The 19442-nt window shown below is 43.1% G+C and overlaps 1 protein-coding gene across 1 annotated transcript; it reads left to right on the plus strand.

Moving 5' to 3' along the window:
- Positions 1-348: 348 nt before the first annotated feature.
- LOC115104052 (endoplasmic reticulum membrane sensor NFE2L1-like) lies at positions 349-16361 on the plus strand. The gene is made up of 6 exons (XM_029625213.2): positions 349-695; positions 2145-2938; positions 7218-7385; positions 9521-9610; positions 9710-9865; positions 10005-16361. The coding sequence occupies exons 2-6, from the start codon at positions 2411-2413 to the stop codon at positions 11343-11345; spliced, it is 2283 nt and encodes a 760-aa protein (XP_029481073.1). The 5' UTR covers positions 349-695; positions 2145-2410; the 3' UTR covers positions 11346-16361.
- Positions 16362-19442: the final 3081 nt, after the last annotated feature.

Raw genomic sequence — 19442 nt, forward strand, 5'->3', positions numbered from 1 at the left:
GCTCCCACAAATCCGTGAATTATGTTAGGTCCTTGTTCTGTAGGAACCACAATGGCGTCAGTTTCTTACAGTGGTGTTTTTACGCGTTACTCCAAAATGAACACCGATACGGTTTTGATGGCCACCTACTTCATATGGCCAAGTAGTGAATTATGGGACATTATGCATATACATCCTATCAGTAGTATCTTTAATCTCATGTGTATAGAATATGTCAAAAATCAACTACTCTTGTTACAAGTGATAGCCTACTTTATTTAAAAAATATATGTTGATTCAAACCATGTTGCGAGGCTCGTCTGGATTAGCCAGCGTGGATGTCTTTCTGTTCTAGTTCATTCTAGCACGGCAGATGGCAGCAATGCACATAGGGATGGACTGACAGCCAGACAGTAGGATATTCTACTTTGGAGCCTGTGTGTGTGTTCAATTGATTTGGCAGGGTTGATATAGATGGGCGGTATAGCCTATAGGGGGGTATGGTTTTTTGACGCCGCGTAGTTATAGAAAAGAGAAATGGTAGGCTTCACGTCATGTAGGGAGGGGACAGCGAGCTGCTCGGTGAACTGAGCAGGCTTTAAAATTCTCCACTCTCTGATTTAGAGTCAGAATACAAAATCTTCAAAAAGGATTGGGCTTGCTGCGTTTCCACTGATGTGCCCATTCGTTTTGACAACTCCTGTCTCCATAGTCCGGTAAGAGAGTCAAACCAGGAAACTAACATTACCTACACTTGTTTGTGTTATTTGGCAGTTATGTGGGCCTAATATGGGTGTTATTACTGTACGCAAATGTGTAAACAGGCTGTACACATTGTATACCTTAAATTGAGATGAAGTGGAGTTTACGGGACAGTTAAAAACAGTTCTACATGGGATATTCAGTTGCTCGACCCACTTATATTTGCCAATAAAAGTGGAACATTTCTGAAGAATGGGGGTGGACAATTAATGTCAACGGTTTTTAGATCCTTGACGTCCATACATAATTCCAGATATTTTCAAATTAACTTCTAATGATTTCGCGGGTTCCTTCAGTGCCATTTGATCAAAAAGCCCACAGGTTAAATTCTCAACGTTCTCCCTGTCAGACAGGTTCAAATTCAGTAATTGAATCCATTTTTGGTTGAACGGGCTCCTCACATGACATGATGTTTCATGCAGGAACAACTGCAATAGACATGCCTATTGAAAACATTACGTAATACATTACAAACAGTAGTTTACAGTTACCGAAGTAATTGCGTTGTCAAGTTATTCATTGACCCATTGATTGGCAGAATATGCTTGTTATTTCCCGGGTAACAGTGTGATGACATAATGTGGTGTAACCTTCACCACTGTCTGTCTAGTACCCGCCCTGGCGCTAACTACTGTACCAAACAACTTCTAGAACGAACTGAAGGAAGTGGAAGTGAAGTCACTGGTATTTGTTGGTAATAAGAACACTCCCCTGTTTGTTATCTTTAGGAATCATTTTTTAAATTCGCTTTGGGTCATACTCTTTATGTATGCAATTATCGTATATAGGGCACACTTAAGCCTTTTGGGGCCCCGAAGCAAGATTTGGTTGGGTGCCCCCCCACCTCTGGCCCACTTGACGGTGGAGAGACATTTATTTGTAAATTATCTCCCGCAACTCTACACATTTTGCCATGGGGCATAGGAAAAAAATCTGTTTTATAGCTAATTTCCTGCAATTCTACACATTTTGCCATGTGGTGGAGAGAAATGTCTGCAGTTTTAAAACACATTCATGCAATTCTACAAATTTTGTAACGACTTAGTCATTCTCACTCAGATATTATATTAATATGCCTAACAAAATCATTGGGGGCCCCATGGAGGTCAGGGCCCACGTGCTCAGTCAGTATTCAGCCATGATCACTACAAGTTTAGATAGTCTAGGAAGCTAACAACTAATCTAAAAAACATGTTCTTTTTGGGTTATGGGACCACTAGCGGCCGTAGGCCCTAAGCGACCCTGATCTTATAGCATGGTGTTGAATTCAGCAGTCTTTTCCTCTGCTGTTTCATCAATTACATTGGATTCACTACTTTTTATTTTATGAATGGTCTTTTCAATGTCATATTCTTTTGAAATAACTAACCAATTAATTGTATTATCTAACTTTATTCTTTCAGGTTGTGTTTGTCCGTATAGGATTTAACGATATTTGGAAGAGTGAAGAGGAGAGGACACTTTTTTTTTATCTCACCATAGTGTCCATTTTGGTGTATCCAAAATAGCTTTATTTTGCCTCTTTATTACATTGACTTGAAGCTATAGATAACCCATCAACAGACAATAAGTCTTCTGAGGCTTGCACTTGGCATTTTTCCACCCACCACGTCTCCATTCCCTTTCCCTCGTGTCTTGCACTCGCCCTGTAAAACTCTGAAGACAAGACATGATGTGCCTGAAGAAATATTTCACAGAGGGCTTGATCCAAGTAGCCATCCTGCTCAGCCTGGTTGGCGTCAGAGTAGATGTGGGGCCTTACTTGCCCGCCTCGCACGAGATGATCCTGGGCCCCACCTCTACCCTCACCCAGACCCAGTTCCACAACCAGCTGGACGGCCAGGACCTCCCCCCCAAGAGTGTAGACCTGGATGGCTTCTTCACAGCCCGGAGGCTTCTGGGCTGGGTCCGCGCCCTGGACCGCCTCCGGGTGCCCAGCTCGGAGCTAGAAACCTGGCTGGTGCGGCGCGAACCTGATGCCCTGGTGGTGGGGGCTCCTGGCCAGCCAGCCCCCCTGGAGGGAGGTGCAGGTGGGTTGGAGGTTCATGCGGGTGACCAGGTGGGGTCGGTCATGAGGTCAAGCGTGGTGGCGGGGTCGGATTACGGGCCAATCGGAGAGGACAATCTGGACACCATGGTGGCCCTTCTAAGAAGAAGCCATGAGGAGGAGGATAAGGATGAGGATCTCTCTGAAGAGGTAAATTATGGTGAACTCTTCTACACTCTATGTTAGTCATACCAGTGGCAGCATAGAGTGGTGTTCAAGAGAATTGGCTGTGTCAGAGCTTATTCAATGTTCAAATACAATGCAGTGCCTTAGACAAATGGATACACAATAGTGAACTACATCTGCCACTGGAGAAGTGGGTTCAATTAGCCAACAATCAAACTGTTGATTTACAGTAGGCAAGTGATACACCGGTCATATATCATTAGGGATCAAGGGCAGGATTTACCGGAGGCTGAGATCACTATAAAAGGAGGCTTAACTGGGAGAGAAGAACACCCTTGTATGAAAACAGCCTTTCAGTAAACACAGTGGGGATTCCCACCCTCCTCGGATTCAAGCAAGCGAAAGCTTCCTGGTTGTATTTGCTGTATCATGCTGTTCATTTCAAACCTGCATAACTAAGAGATTGCGATGCACACAAGGCAAGATATTTACTATTTAGAACTCCCTTAATTTACAGCATCTAAGATTGCAAGTCAAGAATGAAGTGTCGGTTACTTTTCAGAATAAGTGACTAATCCTCAAGGCCTGCAGACTGTACGATTTTAGCCGTCTTACGCCACAATTTTGCCGTCTCAGACAAGATGTCCACGTCGTGCTTAGGTCGTCAACGATTGCCAGACGTCTTGGCTTATTCAGTGTGACTAACATAACTTAGCAGGCGTAAAATACATGCCTGAAATTAGATCCCCTACATACTGGTCATGACGAGAAGGGGGGGGGGGGGTGTTGGGGGAGGTTCCCTTTTGCACTATTATAATCTAATCTTATAATAATCGATTATAACTATGTAATAATCGTAAAAGACTGAATCTGACGTACAGGGTGGGAGGCCTTAAAGTGAAACATTTTTCCTGTTATAATGTTTGTTTTATTATAGTAAAAGGGTTCCCGGGGATTGTATATTTGGCATGGTGTCTGGTGGTCTGACGTCTTCAGGTTTCAATAGCAGAAGTATCATGACCAATATGACGAGGCAAACCACTTAGGTCATTAGTAGTCAATATTTACTCTCTGAGGACTTGCTAAACTTGAAAACACGACATAAATCACTTTAAAAGACAGGAAAAATATCAAGTCTTGTTTTATCCAGTCTATTTTTTGTTAAGTGTGGATATCCAACTGTTTTGCAACAGTTACATTTGAGTAATTGTAAGAAATTACAATTAACCCATGTCACAACCCTGTCATTATATTTTAGCATGTGCTCACTTTTGTTCAAGCCTGTGTTTTGGCACCCGAAACACTCATTGAGCAACAGTGTTGGGCATTGAATGACAGAATCACGGGGAGTTAGTGCAGCAGCATGCCAAAAGCTTGGCTGGACATCCCCTTGTTTTTCCAACAGCTGAGGGAGAGCTGCTTGTTGATGTTCCACTGCGAGGGGCGCGCTGGCCGGGCCCAGGCGACTCTGTGTCAGGGGGAAAGTAGGCCAGAGAGGGGTGTGTGACTGGAAATATGTCCCACTTTAGCCACTGGCTGTTCAGTGTTGCCCCATACATACAGCTTTCCATACCCATCGAAGCCCAGCAGATTTGGTGTAGGGATAAACTGTCAAAGTACACACATTCCGTGTAGGCTAATTGTATTTGTACACCAATCATATTTAGAAGTGAAATCACAATAATCCTTGATTTTACTGAGGAAATAAATGTATCTGAAGATACCTGAAATATTACAGTTAAAACATGTATTTATTTATTTACTCTTCACAGAGAGACAGCTTTTACACAGGGGACAGCAGGGGACAGCTTTTACACAGGGGACAGCTTTTACAGAGGGGGCAGATTTTACACAGGGGACAGCTTTTACACAGGGGACAGCTTTTACTGCTAAAACCTAGACCTTGAAGGGAAATTCCAAAATCACTTTCATTTAGCACTGAGGTACAATATTAGACACTTTGGGAGTGTAGGGAGTTTTCAGTCACTTAAGGGTCTAAATATATATCTGCTTGGCAACATGCCCGAGTACGCACCCTACCTACACGGGACTTGTTTTGGATTGGGGAAAGTATGGGGGTTGTTTTGCTTTAGTCCTCTGCGTGTCATTGCCATCTCCTGGCTTCTGGTCTTTTTGGTTATTTGACTGTGTACCCAGTCTCAACCACGATGACTGCAGACATCCACAGACACCGGAGGCTTTAGTTTTAGCCTCCCAAATCAGAAGCCACTCTCAGGGCAGTGAAAGTGGTTCAGACTGGACATGTAGCCCTGTTGGCTATTTCTGGACAGGAGGGCATGCTTTTTGGCATTGCTAACTGGTACTCAGTTTAAAATGTACATGCCTCATGTCCCCCCCCCTCCCCCCCATGGATAGTCCTGTTGACAAATATTTTGTAACATAGTTAAAAATATATATTCTTGAGGCTCTTACTACCATAGATGGTTATGCTTTCTGGGTCATCCAAGATTCCAGTAAGTGATATTGAACTGAGCATCTGAGACCAAGTTAGGTGCTGCAATCGTGATGTAACGATTCAGACATACTGATACTCTTAGTTCCTTCCAAGGATCTAAGTGTCCCTGATAACGATCTTCACCCAGACTAACTCATCAGTGAAGCAGCAACTGCACCGAGAGAGCTGGTCTGTATTTCTCAACCCCAGCAGGTTCATATTATGGCAGCAATGTGTGGTACTGTCTGGGTCTGGGGCATGTCACCACATCTCCCCCTCTTATAGGTGTTGCTATATTTACAGGGCTAGGCTGGACATGTTTAACGTGGCAGACATCACCAGTCCTATAGTATTAAGTGAGAGGAGAAAAGTCAACAAAGCTTCCTCTGGGATAGTGCTCTGTGAACCCAGAGAGGGGCCAAGGACCTCTCCTAAGGCCATGTGCGATAATTTGTCTTAACTTCCCAGACTTGTTCTATTACAACTAATCTCTGCTCTATTACCTTGACTTGCTCAATGAAACACAAATGCTGCCTAGCTCATTTGTCTGAGCATCTCAGGGCAGTAATAATGTGACGTGTCAATATTGTGGAAGGTGGCAAACTGACAACATTAGTATGGACCTGCCGGCTCTGCTGTAAACCACAGATGTTGGTCTTGGAAACTTGGACTCGGAGCTCAGAAAGCTTTGTAGTTATGCTACAATCAGAACATTGCCCCCGTGACCACTGCTTGTTTGTTTTGTAACACGAGGTGGCATCATTCTTAGCACACAGTTAAACCTTTGATTTCGCAACGCTTGTTTACCAACTTAGGCTAGTAGTATATTACCTCTTCAGAGAGGCACATGTATATGTATAGCCCTATACCACATAGCCCCATGGACCCCGTCCACTGCCCAAATCTGTCCAGAGCTGCTGCCTTTGGCCTCACACCCCCCCTTACCTAACACTTCTCATGTTGTGCTTATGCTTGAGGAAAACATGCTGTGCAATTCCTTCCAGTCACATTCAGGTACACATTGACCCAAACCCATAAGAGTGATGCCAGAGTAGCAGGACCACAGGCCTCAGGGAATGGTCAGAGGCAGGGATTGGAACCGGTTCAGGGAACAGAAAACCAGAGGAAAACATTTTGAGGAAGGGAAACAGAACCTGGAACCAAAGTGATCTCTATTCTTCCAGAACAGAACTGTTATTTTCTAACCTTGAGAACCGGTTATAAATGTTATTTTCATGTTACCAAAATATTCCTAATGTGTAGTGTATAATTTAGTTTCCAACCCCTGGTCAGACGTCAAACATGTTGTCAAATACGGTTCAAGGGGTCACAATATCATGTTCCAAACAGTCAAAGTGTCAAAGTCAAGGAGAGGCCAAAGACGGTTAGTTAGTCAGTTTCACCCAGGTCGCTGTACTGTAAGGTAGAATCGGGGCATCACCCCGCACTCCAGTAGTCCCTTTTCAGTGGAGGGCGAGAGGATCAGCTACAGATTTAGAACTGGTTTAGGGACATGACTGGAGCAGTTGGTATCACTAAGCTCCAACTTAAGGAAAAGGTTAAGTCTATTCATAGCCATCTCACTGTTTGTATGCAATGTCTACTAATGTATGGGCCTTCATGGAAAAAATAAACAATAGTAGATAAAACGCAAAGTGGCTCCGATCCCCTCTTTTTGTCCCCGGCATGTGTCCCATCTAAAAATGGTACAGCGATATCTTCAATCAAACATACAAGGATACATAGGGCATTGTATGGATGATTGAATGTCATAGTTATTATGCTTAATAAGGAGGTGCAGATAACATTGCTACGCCTAACATTTCAATTATTATTGTGTGTTCACAGGATACCGATACACTTTGGCAGGATCACTCTGATCGTGGACGCCATCAGGGGCCTGAGGGGGGAGAGGAGGAGCTGCTGGTGGGGGACACCTGGAGAGAAATCTGGAGGGATGGTGGACCCTCTTACGACCGTGCGAATAGAGAACTTGCACAGGATTTATCTGATCAGGTGGGACTCAGTCTTGAGGCTTACAGTGGCAAGAAAAAGTATGTGAACCCTTTGGAATTACCTGGATGTCTGCATAAATTGGTCATCAAATTTGATCTGATCTTCATCGAAGTCACAACAATCGACAAACAGTGTACTTAAACGAATAACACACAAATTACTGTATTTTTCTTGTCTATATTGAATACATCATTTAAACATTCACAGGTTGGAAAAAGTATGTGAACCCCTAGGCTAATGACTTCTCCCAAAGCTAATTGGAGTCAGGAGTCAGCTAACCTAGAGTCTAATCAATGAGACGAGATTGGAGAGGTTGGTTAGAGCAGCCTTTCCCTATAAAAAAAACTCAAAAAAAGTGTGTGGCCATCCTGCAAAGATGACAGCAATAGCACAGCGCAGAATGCTCAATGAGGTTATGAAGAATCCCCGTGGCAGCTAAAGACTTACAGAAATCTCTGGAAAAATGCTAACATCCCTGTTGACAAGTCTACGATACGTAAAACACTAAACTAGAATGGTGTTCATGGGAGGACATCTGCTGTCCAAAAAAACATTGCTGCACGTCTGAAGTTTGCAAAAGTCCACCTGGATGTTCCACAGCGCTACTGGCTAAATATTCTGTGGACAGATGAAACTGCAGTTGAGTTGTTTGGAAGGAACACACAACACTATGTGTGGAGAAAAAAGGCACAGCACACCAACATCAAAACCTCATCCTAACTGTTAAGCATGGTGGAGGGAGCATCATGGTTTGGGGCTGCTTTGCTGCCTCAGGGCCTGGACAGCTTGCTATCAGACAGAGATATTAAGATATTTTGCAGGAGAATGTAAGGCTATTTGTCCACCAATTGAAGCTCAACAGAAGTTGGGTGATGCAACAGGACATCGCCCCAAAACACATAAGTAAATCAACAAGAGAATGGCTTCAACAGAAGAAAATACACCTTCTGGAGTGGCCCAGTCAGAGTTCTGACCTCAACCCGATTGAGATGCTGTGACATGACCTCAAGGGAGCAGTTCACACCAGACATCCCAAGAATATTGCTGAACAGAAAAAGTTTTGTAAAGAGGAATGGTCCAAAATTCCTCCTGACCGTTGTGCAGGTCTGATCCGCAACTACAGAAAACATTTGGTTGAGGTTATTGCTGCTAAAGGAGGGTCAACCAGTTAAATCCAAAAGTTCACATACTTTTTCCCACCCTGCACTGTGAATGTTTCCAGTGTGTTAAATAAAGACATGAAAACATATAATTGTGTTGTTGTTATTAGTTTAAGCAGACTGTGTTTGTCTATTGTTGTGACCTAGATGAAGATCAGATCAAATTTTATGACCAATTTATGCAGAAATCCAGGTATTTCACAAACTTTGTCTTGCCACTATAAATGTCCATATGCCATATATACCTGTACACTTGGACATCCTGGTTCAATTATGTTATAAACGCACATGCTGAAATGTTAGACATGGCAAGACTGGCATTCAAGATGGAATAGGAGCCGCTTTCCCCAAACACTGGAAACTTTCTGCCTCAGCTCACAGACTGATTGAGAGGCCCTGACAGGTGCACTTTGGGAAAGCGTAACACTCCGGTTGCTTGAAACAAAATATGGGTTTTCTATCCTGGCTGTGCGTCATGAAGCAGGATAGGGTGTTTGGGGTAAATGAGGTGGAGATCGGAAACAGTCTTCCCAAGTGTGTAAAATAAGAACATAACCCAGAAACCTTCCCTTTTATAGGGCAGTTTCTAACCCCAATCTCTTGCACTCCTACGGGTTAGAAGAGACCTGCAACCCTTGCTAATTCGCTCTACCTAAATATGGGAACAGGGGCAGCCACATATCATTACAAAGGCATTTGCATGCCTCAGTGGTGTATAGCTGGAGCATGAGATTACTGTGTTCCTCCTTAGGTCAAGCAGAGTGAAATGAAATTGACATTCGATACCACACTACAAAATGATTCAGATAAAGCCACGCTGTTCTGTTTAGTTTACCCTCTTGCCATAACATGTTCTATAAAAGCCTAAATCATCTCCACCATCTGTGTCAGTTCAGCCCGGAAGAAAATGAACCATTGTCACCATCCAGAACATCCAGGTAGCTCTCTGCTCACTCCTGTTCTCTTCTCCATCAGTTTGCCAGCTTGGAAGCTCAGTCCTCAATGTCTTTCCAAGAATGTCTACGGCTCTTGGAAGACACCTTCCCCTTTGGAGAGGAGACAGAGGTACAGTACAGTTGTTTTATTTGATGGTACTAGGGCAAGAGATGACCATTGATAGGTTTGTTGACCATTGGATGACCATTGGGATGTTTCTGTTTTTAGCCGTCAGACCCAGTTGGCGTAGATCTGAGGGAAACCAGCGGAGAGGACCCAACCCCTGACCGAGAGCTTCTTCTGTCCCCCCTGTCGTCCCACGGGGATCCCTCCCTGGACTTGGAGCAGCAGTGGCATGATATTCTTGCCATCATGGAGCCAGAAGTAAGTCATAAGTGGTTTCTGATTTTATCCCCCTCATAATTTATTTAAAATGTTGAAAAGTGTATAAACTTTGAAATACCCTGGCCCTGAAAGTAATTCAAAAGAAAATCTAATCTAACTTCTTGCACTATTTTGGAAGGATATGGACCTTGGCACAGATGTAATGCAATCTGGATCTATTCAGAGTTCCAACTTGATGGACCCCGTTCACCAGGATGTCAGCCTTCAGCAGGCAATCCTGCCCAGAAGCAGCCAGGATAGTTACCCCTTCAACCCCAGCTTTGGGAGCAGTGTTCCCCTGGAGGCCCCACTCCAGCTAGCCCTGCTGAGTCCGTCCTCCAGCGTACCGAACTTTGACCTTAACTTGACCTTTGGCCCATCTGACCTGACAGATAGCGCCCTTCCTTTGGCACTCAATGGCACAGTTGGCAACCCCATGCCTTCCATTCAGTCAAGTCTCTTTCTGGAGGAACCAGTCCTGCCTAGCCCACTCGGCTCCCTCTTGGATGATGCCTTGCTGGATGAGCTTAGCTTCCAGGACCTGGCTCTGGAGGAAGGCTTCAACCCAACACAGGCCTCCCAACTTGAGGAGGAGCTAGACTCTGACTCTGGACTTTCTCTGACCTTCAGCCACAGCCCTGCATCCCCTAGCGGCTCAGAGGCATCCTATTCCTCTTCTTCGTCCTCTTCATCGTCTGACTCTTCTGTGTTTTCTGAAGAAGGGGCTGTGGGCTACAGCTCTGACATGGAGGTTATTGTGGAGCGAGAGGAGGGTGCTGTGGGAGGCTACTCCCCAGAAGTCAGCAAGATGTACAGCACAAACTACCAGAAGCCTGGGCGTTTCAACAACCTCCCTTGGCTGGAACAAGTGGGCCACGACCATACCTACAACCAGCCTAGGGCCACCTCTCCCAGGCAGGGAAAATCCCTCAAGCTTCCAAAGTCGCGTTACAGCAAACCCTATGAGCATGACATTTCCGATAAGCTTTGGGGCCGTGATGAGCGCCGGGCTCGCACCATGAAGATCCCCTTCTCCAACGATCTCATTGTCAACCTGCCCGTGGAAGAGTTCAACGAACTTCTGACCATGCATCGCCTCAGTGAGGCCCAGCTCAAACTGATCCGAGACATTCGCAGGCGGGGCAAAAACAAGATGGCCGCTCAGAACTGCCGCCGGCGCAAGCTTGATGTCCTGTTTGGGCTCGAAGAGGGGGTAGAAGGATTATGCCGCCACAAGGCCCGCCTGTTGAAGGAAAAGGCAGAGAACCTTCGCTCCGTCCGGGAAATGAAGCAGCGGCTCAGTGCTCTGTACCAGGAGGTTTTTTCCCGTCTGCGGGATGAGCAAGGAAGACCCTTGCCTGCCACTGACTACAGCCTCCAATTTGGCAATGATGGACAGGTCCTGCTTGCTACACGGAACGGTTCAGCCAGTGAGCAAAACTGCAAGCCCCACAAGAAACAGAAGGATGGAAAAAAGTGAAAAAACGAGTTGGGTGTGTAGTTTGGAGTCGATTGACAAGGGGATGGCTGTAAAGTTTCAAGAATTTCTCACAATAAGAGGGACCTGAAAAGGCAAAGATGCAAGAGGATGCTCTTCCTAAGTCGGTTAATATGCACTGATGCGTTTATTTTCTGGAAAGGACATGTAGCACAAATATGATCATGCAAGAATCTTGTGAGGGTCATGGAAAAACAAAGGGAAAACCTGTCTCAGGAGCAGAATAACTGTTGGGAGGACCCTGTCAGCTTTCCAAAGAAATACAGTACATAAAACACTAAAAGGTGACAAGGAAGAAGGGCTAGCCTAAGGCCTTCAGCCAAAAGACAAGACCGGGCCCTTAGCGCAATGCGGGCACATTGCTGTTCCGGTTTTCCAGTGCCTATATGTTGAGAGGTTGGGCCTAGGTTCCTTGAAGTCATCACTCACAGGGCAGTTTATTAGGTATACATCTAGTACCGGCTCAGACCCCCCTTTGTCTCCAGAACAACACAAACTCTTCTGGGCATGGATTCTACAAGATGTCGGAAACTTTTGTTGCTCAATTGGTATCAAGGGGACCTAACGTGTGCCAGGAAAAACATTCCCCACACCAGTACAGCACCTACACCAGCCTGTACCAGGCAGGATGGTTCCATGAATTCATGCTGCTTATGCCAAGTCCTGACTCTGACATGAGCATGACGCAACAGGAACTGGGATTCGGCAGACAGTGGTGGTGATGGTGATAACATGCCCACTGGAGTCACTTGTTTTTAGCTAATATGTGTGGAACCCGGGGCAAAAGCCCATCCGTGACAAGGATCAACGAGTTGTGCGTTCCGAGATGCCGTTCTGCACACCACTGTTGTACTACGGCGTGATTTGTCTGTTTGTGGCCCAACTGTTAGCTTGCATGATTCTTGCAATTCTCCTTTGACCTCTCTCATGAACAAGCTGTTGTTGCCCACAGGACTGCCGCTGACTGGATGTTTTTTATTTATTTGTCGCACGCTTCTCGGTAAACCCTAGACACCGTTGTGTGGGAGAAGCTCAGGAGGGTGGACGTTTGAGATACTGGATCCGGCGAGCCTAGCACCGACGATCATACCACGCTCAAAGTCACTTAGGGCACTCATTGCCCATTCTAATGTCCAATCAAATAGTAAACGAATGCCTCGGCCACAAGACTCACTGTCTGTAGGGAGTGATCCATTTTAATGAACGGGGTTGTGTACGTAAAGAAATTGACCGGTGAGTGTATACCCAAGTAAAAAGGGTAAGACAGGGGAGCCTGGTTGAGAACAAAAGGGAACCAAAAAAGTTTGCTCCTGTCTAAAGCCTACCGAACACAAGTTGCCATTAACTAGTAGTGAAGGAGTAGGATAGTGCCTTTAGTAAAGCCTTAGTTACCCACACAGCTATCTGTGGTTCTCAGGGGATGTGACTGCATGATATGGTACAATGATATTCAGGAAATAGACTAGTTTAAAGTACCTGGAAATAGTATCTACTCAGGCCCAGGGCCAACAATATTGTGTTAGTGATATGGTTGTGGACTTTTATTTGTAACAAGTTGAAATTGGAATGCCTTTATCACCAGTATCCTATTGGAATACAACTGTTAAAGCTGCATAAAATATCACAGCATTTTCAAAAACATTTTTAAAAAGTTTGAAATGTATTAAATGCCACTACAAGTACTGTGATTGTGTCCTCACACTACTGTTAAAAGCTTTGTCAAGCACTTTACAAGTGTCCAATATCAGCAAAAGAAAAGTATTTAACAAAAACACTGAATTGGAGGTGCTTTATTGTATTATTGGTTTCAAAAGAACATGATTTTGTTTTAGGAGGTGTCCTCACCCCATTTCTGTTTCATACTTTTGAATACTTGCTGGCAACCAAGGGATGTTACTTTTGGGTGGATAAAACATCAACCTACATCTCTTTTTGATCCCTTATTCCTTGACGATTTAGTGATATTACAAAGAATTCTAATACGTAGTAAAAAATTACAAGTTAACTTGCTTCCACAAATAATATGAAACACCATCGTTAACAAAAAAAGATTTATTGTCCAAAAACATTTAAACAAGTGAAAGTAACCACTGCAAAATGGTGACTGATTGGAAAGCAAGAAACATGCAACAAGAGATGCATCTTCAGTAGACACAAGAAAGAGCCAGAGACAAAATAACTAAAAGCTTACATATGAGCCGCTTGACTAGGATATACTGTATATATACATACATATATGTGTATACATATATATATATACACACACACACATATATATATATACACACACATATATATATATACACACACATATATATATACATACATACATACATATATAGAAATCTTCCGGTCTGGTATATTAGAAAAGATATGCAGCCTTCTTAAATGTGTCATGTTAAAATGAGCAGTAAAATACCAATGAAAAATCAATCCAAGGCAACAGGCTCTATACCAGGGCTGTAAAACCCCTGGTAACGGTGGTTGTCTTCAGTACCTAAACATTTCAATGTTAGTCACCATTAAATCGGTTAAATCGATTAACAATTTTTCATACAAGCTATTGTTAGCCATGATGAATTAATTCAATTCATTACTTTAACAATGAAGGATTCAAAAGATGCCAGAAGAGGGATATTCAGACGCAATAGAGCAGTGAACAATTCTTCAATTAATCGAGAAGTAGCAAAGCCCCACAAACCAAACTTGAATATAACCCAACCCACCTCTGTGAGGGTGTCAGATCTTTAATTGGCAGCTCATTTTAATATAACAGATCCAGACACACCGAGAATTAACATCAGCGCTCAAAGGTAAAGTCTGAAAGTAGAATTAGCTTGGAGAGGTCGTCTTGATCTGGTCTTGCGATTTCAGTTTGTCAGTTGTGTTAGATGAATAAATTGCTAGATTGATCTATATTCCATGGCTGCCAACACCTTGGATAGATTTACTTTACAGACCACCATAAAACCGTTGTATTTACTTTGAATCACAATATAGACTACCTAAGGATCCCTCATCTGCATTTAAAACAGGGATTTAGTAAAACAGAAGTGCACGTGCATAGACAAGGGAATTCTCCTGTTCCTGGAGAGCTACTGTCATGTACAGTTGAAGTCGGAAGTTTACATACACCTTAGCCAAATACATTTCAACTCCGTTTTTCACAATTCCTGACATGTAATCCCAGTAAAAATGTCCTGCCTTAGTTTGGTTAGGATCACCACCTTATTTTAAGAATGTGAAATGTCATAATAATAGTAGAAAGAATGATTTATTTCAGCTTTTATTAATTTCATCGCATTCCCAGTGGGTCAGAAGTTTACATACACTCAATTAGTATTTGGTATCATTGCCTTTAAATTATTTAACTTGGGTCAAACGTTTCGGGCAGGCTTCCCACAATAAGTTAGCTGCATTTTGCCCTATTCCTCCTGACAGCTGGTGTAACTGAGTCAGGTTTGTAGGCCTCCTTGCTCGCACACACTTTTTCAGTTCTGCCCACACATTTTCCATAGGATTGAGGTCAGGGCTTTGTGATGGCCACTCCAATACCTTGACTTGTTGTCCTTAAGCCATTTTGCCACAACTTTGGAAATATGCTTGGGGTCATTGTCCATTTGGAAGACCAAGCTTTAACTTCCTGAGATGTTGCTTCAATATATCCACATCATTTTCCTTCCTCATGATGCCATCTATTTTGTGAAGTGCACCAGTCCCTCCTGCAGCAAAGCACCCCCACAACATGATGCTGCCACCACCGTGCTTCACGGTTGGGATGGTGTTCTTTGGCTTCCAAGCCTCCCCCTTATTCCTCCTAACATAACGATGGTCATTATGGCCAAACAGTTCTATTTTTGTTTCATCAGACCAGAGGACATTTCTCCAAAAAGTACGATCTTTGTCCCCATGTGCAGTTGCAAACCGTAGTCTGGCTTTTTTTTATGGCAGTTTTGGAGCAGTGGCTTCTTCCTTGCTGAGCGGCCTTTCATGTTATGTCGAAATAAGACTTGTTTTACTGTGGACACATACTTTTGTACCCGTTTCCTGCAGCATCTTTACAAGGTCCTTTGCTGTTGTTCTGGGATTGATTTTCACTTTTCGCACCAAAGTACGTTCATCTCTAGGAGACAGAACACATCTCCTTCCTGAGCGGTATGACGGCTGCGTGGTCCCATGGTGTTTATACTTGCATACTATTGTTTGTACAGATGAACGTGGTACATTCAGGCGTTTGGAAATTGTTCCCAAGGATGAACCAGACTTGTGGAGGTCTACAATTTTTTTTCTGAGGTCTTGGCTGATTTCTTTTGATTTTCCCATGACGTTAAGCAAGGAGTCACTGAGTTTGAAGGTAGGCCTTGAACTACATCCACAGGTACACCTCCAATTGACTCAAATTATGTCAATTAGCCTATCAGAAGCTTCTAAAGTCACTACATAATCTTCTGGAATTTTCCAAGCTGTTTAAAGGCACAGTCAATTTAGTATATGTAAACTTCTGTCCCACTGGAATTGTGATACAGTGAATTATAAGTGAAATAAATCTGTCTGTAAACAGTTGTTGGAATAATTACTTGTGTGATGCACAAAGTATGTGTCCTAACCAACTTGCTAAAACTATAGTTTGATAACAAGAAATTTGTGGAGTGGTTGAAGAAAATAGTTTTAATGACTCCAACATAAGTGTATGTAAACTTCCGACTTCAACTGTAGGTTTTCATCAACTCCCGTTTTAATTGACCTGATTCAACTTATCAACCAGCTAATTATTAGAATCAGGTGCGCTAGATTAGGGTTCGAGCAAAAACCTAAAGGATGGTAGCTCTTCAGGAACAGGGTTGGAGAGCCCAGGCATAGACACTACATTTTCCTCTGTGTATACATACCTCTTGGGATAGATTTGGTTGCATTGCAATGAAAATAAAAATGACATTTGTTTTGTCCATCCCTCATCTTCGCAACCACATTAAAACCATGGGTCTTGACTGAGCCGAACCCTTCCCACCACCTTAATCCAAATCCACGTATTTCCAGTGCAGTTTGACAACAATACCAAACCTCCTAAAAGCCCCAATCACCTCAAGGAAGCCTGTGAATGGTGAGCATGTACTGCACGTGGGAATAGCTCGACAAGAAATAAGGACAGAATATGTGGGTGTTATAGTAAATAAAGCTTTCCACCAAAGATTCATCTGTGTGAAAGCCTATCTTTCGCATCTTCATCTCTAGCTTCTTACTTGGTGCCTCTTTTCTGAGGGTGTGTTATCTGGCAGGAAAGTAGATCACACCAATCAATTATTTTTAACATTTACATTTAAGTCATTTAGCAGACGCTCTTATCCAGAGCGACTTACAAATTAACCATGGGTACGAAACCACAAACAACTCAGGTTACATAGGTCATACTGGTGCTCCACAACAAAGTTAGTAGCTCCATACCAGGGTTTCTGTTAGCCGGTAATAAGACGTTTTTTGTCAGATTTTTTTTTTAAAGTGAAAAGCCGATAAATAAAATTGCCGCTAGCCAATTGTCTGTGAGGAAGAAGGAAAAACATCCCATTGCAAAATAATGCTCTTTAGCTTATTCATTGATGGAAATACCAGTCGATGCAAATACATTTGACCGGTCAAGCTGATCTGTCTATAGGTTAATTTGCATAATTAAATTGCTGCATGGGTATTTCTGTTAGTCTTTATGCATCTTATTTATCACAAGCACACAGCATACAGATGCAGAGGCTAATTTGAGTGGGGAAAAAAAATTGGTCAGACAACGGAGGAGCTGCTGGTAAAGCGTCTCAAACCGCCTGTTTGTTGCTGCTGGAGTGAAACGTGCTTTTATAAAAATAAAAAAAAAAAAATTGGGGGGGGTTGTATCATTTACACAACATGCCTACCACTTCAAAGATGCAAAATATTTTTTTTGTGAAACAAACAAGAAATAAGACCAAAAACTGAACTTGAGCGTGCATAACTATTCAAAGTCAATACTTTGTAGAGCCACCGTTTGAAGCAATTACAGCTGCAAGTCTCTTGGGGTATGTCTCTATTAGCTTGCCACTGAGCTTTTTGCCCATTCTTCAAGGCAAAACTGCTCTAGCTTAATTGGATTGAGGTCTGGGCTTTAACTAGGCCATTCCAAGACATTTAGATGTTTCTCCTTAATCCACTTGAGTGTTGCTTTAGCAGTATGCTTAGGGTCATTGTCCTGCTGGAAGGTGAACCTCCGTCCCAGTCTCAAATCTCTGGAAGACAAACAGGTTTCCCTCAATAATTTCCCTGTATTAAGCGCCATCCATCATTCCTTCAATTCTGAACAGTTTCCGAGTCCCTGCCGTTGAAAAACATCCCCACAGCATGTTGCTGCCACCACCATGCTTCACTGTGGAGATGGTCTTCTCGGGGTGATGAGAGGTGTTGAGTTTGCGCCAGACATAGCATTTTTCCTTGATGGCCAAAAGCTCATCTGAACAGAGTACCTTCTTCCGTATGTTTGGGGACTCTCCCACATGCCTTTTGGCGAACAACAAACGTTTGCTTATTTTTCTTTAAGCAATGGATTTTTTCTGGCCACTCTTCCGCAAAACCCAGCTCTGTGGAGTGCACGGCTTAAAGTGGTCCTATGGACAGATACTCCAATCTCCGCTGTGGAGCTTGGCGCCTTTGGTCTCTTTGTTCCCTCGGATTAATGCCCTCCTTGCCTGGTCCGTGAGTTTTGGTAGGTGGCCCTCTCTTGGCAGGTTTGTTGTGGTGCCATATTCTTTCCATTTTTAATAATGGATTTAATGGTGCTCTGTGGGATGTGTTTTATAACCCGACCCTGATCTGTACTTCTCCACATTTGTCCCGGACCTGTTTGGGGAGCGCCTTGGTGTTCATGGTGCCGCTTGCTTGGTGGTGCTCCTTGCTTAGTGGTGTTGCAGACTCTGGGGCCTTTCAGAACAGGTGTATATATACACACACAGATCATGTGACACTTAAATAAAGTCCACTTGTGTGCAATCTAAGTAATTATGTGACTTCTGAAGGTAATTGGTTGCACCAGATCTTATTTAGGGGCTTCATAGCAAAGGGGGTGAATACATATGCACACACAACCTTTCAGCTTTTTGTTGTTGTTGAAACAAGTCATTTTTTTCATTTCACTTCACAAATTTGGACTATTTTGTGTATGTCCATTACATGAAATCCAAATAAAAATACATTTTAATTACAGATTGTAATGCAACAAAATAGGAAAAAAACGGCAAGGGGGATTAGTACTTTTGCAAGGCACTGTATGTGAAGAAATAATAGTTTAATCAACATTTTAAGCCAAATGTTCTGATCGGTTGCATCAACTTCATTGCTTGAAGGTTATTTTTATAAAAAAATGTTATGTAGCCTAAGCCTACTGGTTGTATGCATTTGGGATCTGTTGTCCCAGAGTCTGTCTGGAGTAGGCCATTTCTTTCTCGCACAGAACGACAAGCTGACCAATATATAGGTCAAATGTTCTACTATGGGGAATAGTATATTGACATAGGCTAGAGATTTTTGCTGTTCGTTACTCATCTTGTTGGCTGAGGAAAAGTAAATGTGGACAGTTATTCTAACCTCTTCAAAGTGCGCATCGGAATTCGGTAAGGACGCACGCTGTTGCGTCCTCGATTTGCACGTTCTTTTAAAATGAATTACCATCATCTAAAATGTGAGCTGTCATTCTGAGCACCGTGGCTGTACGCCCTAATCAGGTCACGCACACAATGCATATGGGTCGGGAAAATGTCTCAAATGTCTGGCCAATTAAAATGCTGCCAGTCAAATGTTCAGCACCACGTTTTCCAAATGGAAGCCCTGCTCCATACCATTGTTCACAACTCTATACACCTATGTGTAACACTTAAAGACCAGAATCTAGGTTAACTCTAGTCTGAACATCCCAAAAAATCTCAAATAAAATCCTTCTTAGATCGCTCTCATAACCAATTAAAACTAACCAAATATAACCACGACTATTTACACATTATATGATAATGATATGGCAAGGGAAGGCAGGTGCCAACACTTAAAACAGGTTTCTTAAAAGTAGAAAGA

Source organism: Oncorhynchus nerka, linkage group LG21 (assembly GCF_034236695.1).
Source record: "Oncorhynchus nerka isolate Pitt River linkage group LG21, Oner_Uvic_2.0, whole genome shotgun sequence".
Classification (NCBI taxonomy): domain Eukaryota; kingdom Metazoa; phylum Chordata; class Actinopteri; order Salmoniformes; family Salmonidae; genus Oncorhynchus; species Oncorhynchus nerka.

Bases quoted from the DNA above. Each gene is read 5' to 3' on its own strand.
- LOC115104052 (XM_029625213.2), top strand. From the start codon at position 2,411: ATGATGTGCCTGAAGAAATATTTCACAGAGGGCTTGATCCAAGTAGCC. The intron at 7,386-9,520 runs GTGGGACTCAGT...CTTCTCCATCAG, and splicing joins CACAGGATTTATCTGATCAG to TTTGCCAGCTTGGAAGCTCA. The intron at 9,611-9,709 runs GTACAGTACAGT...TTCTGTTTTTAG, and splicing joins CCTTTGGAGAGGAGACAGAG to CCGTCAGACCCAGTTGGCGT.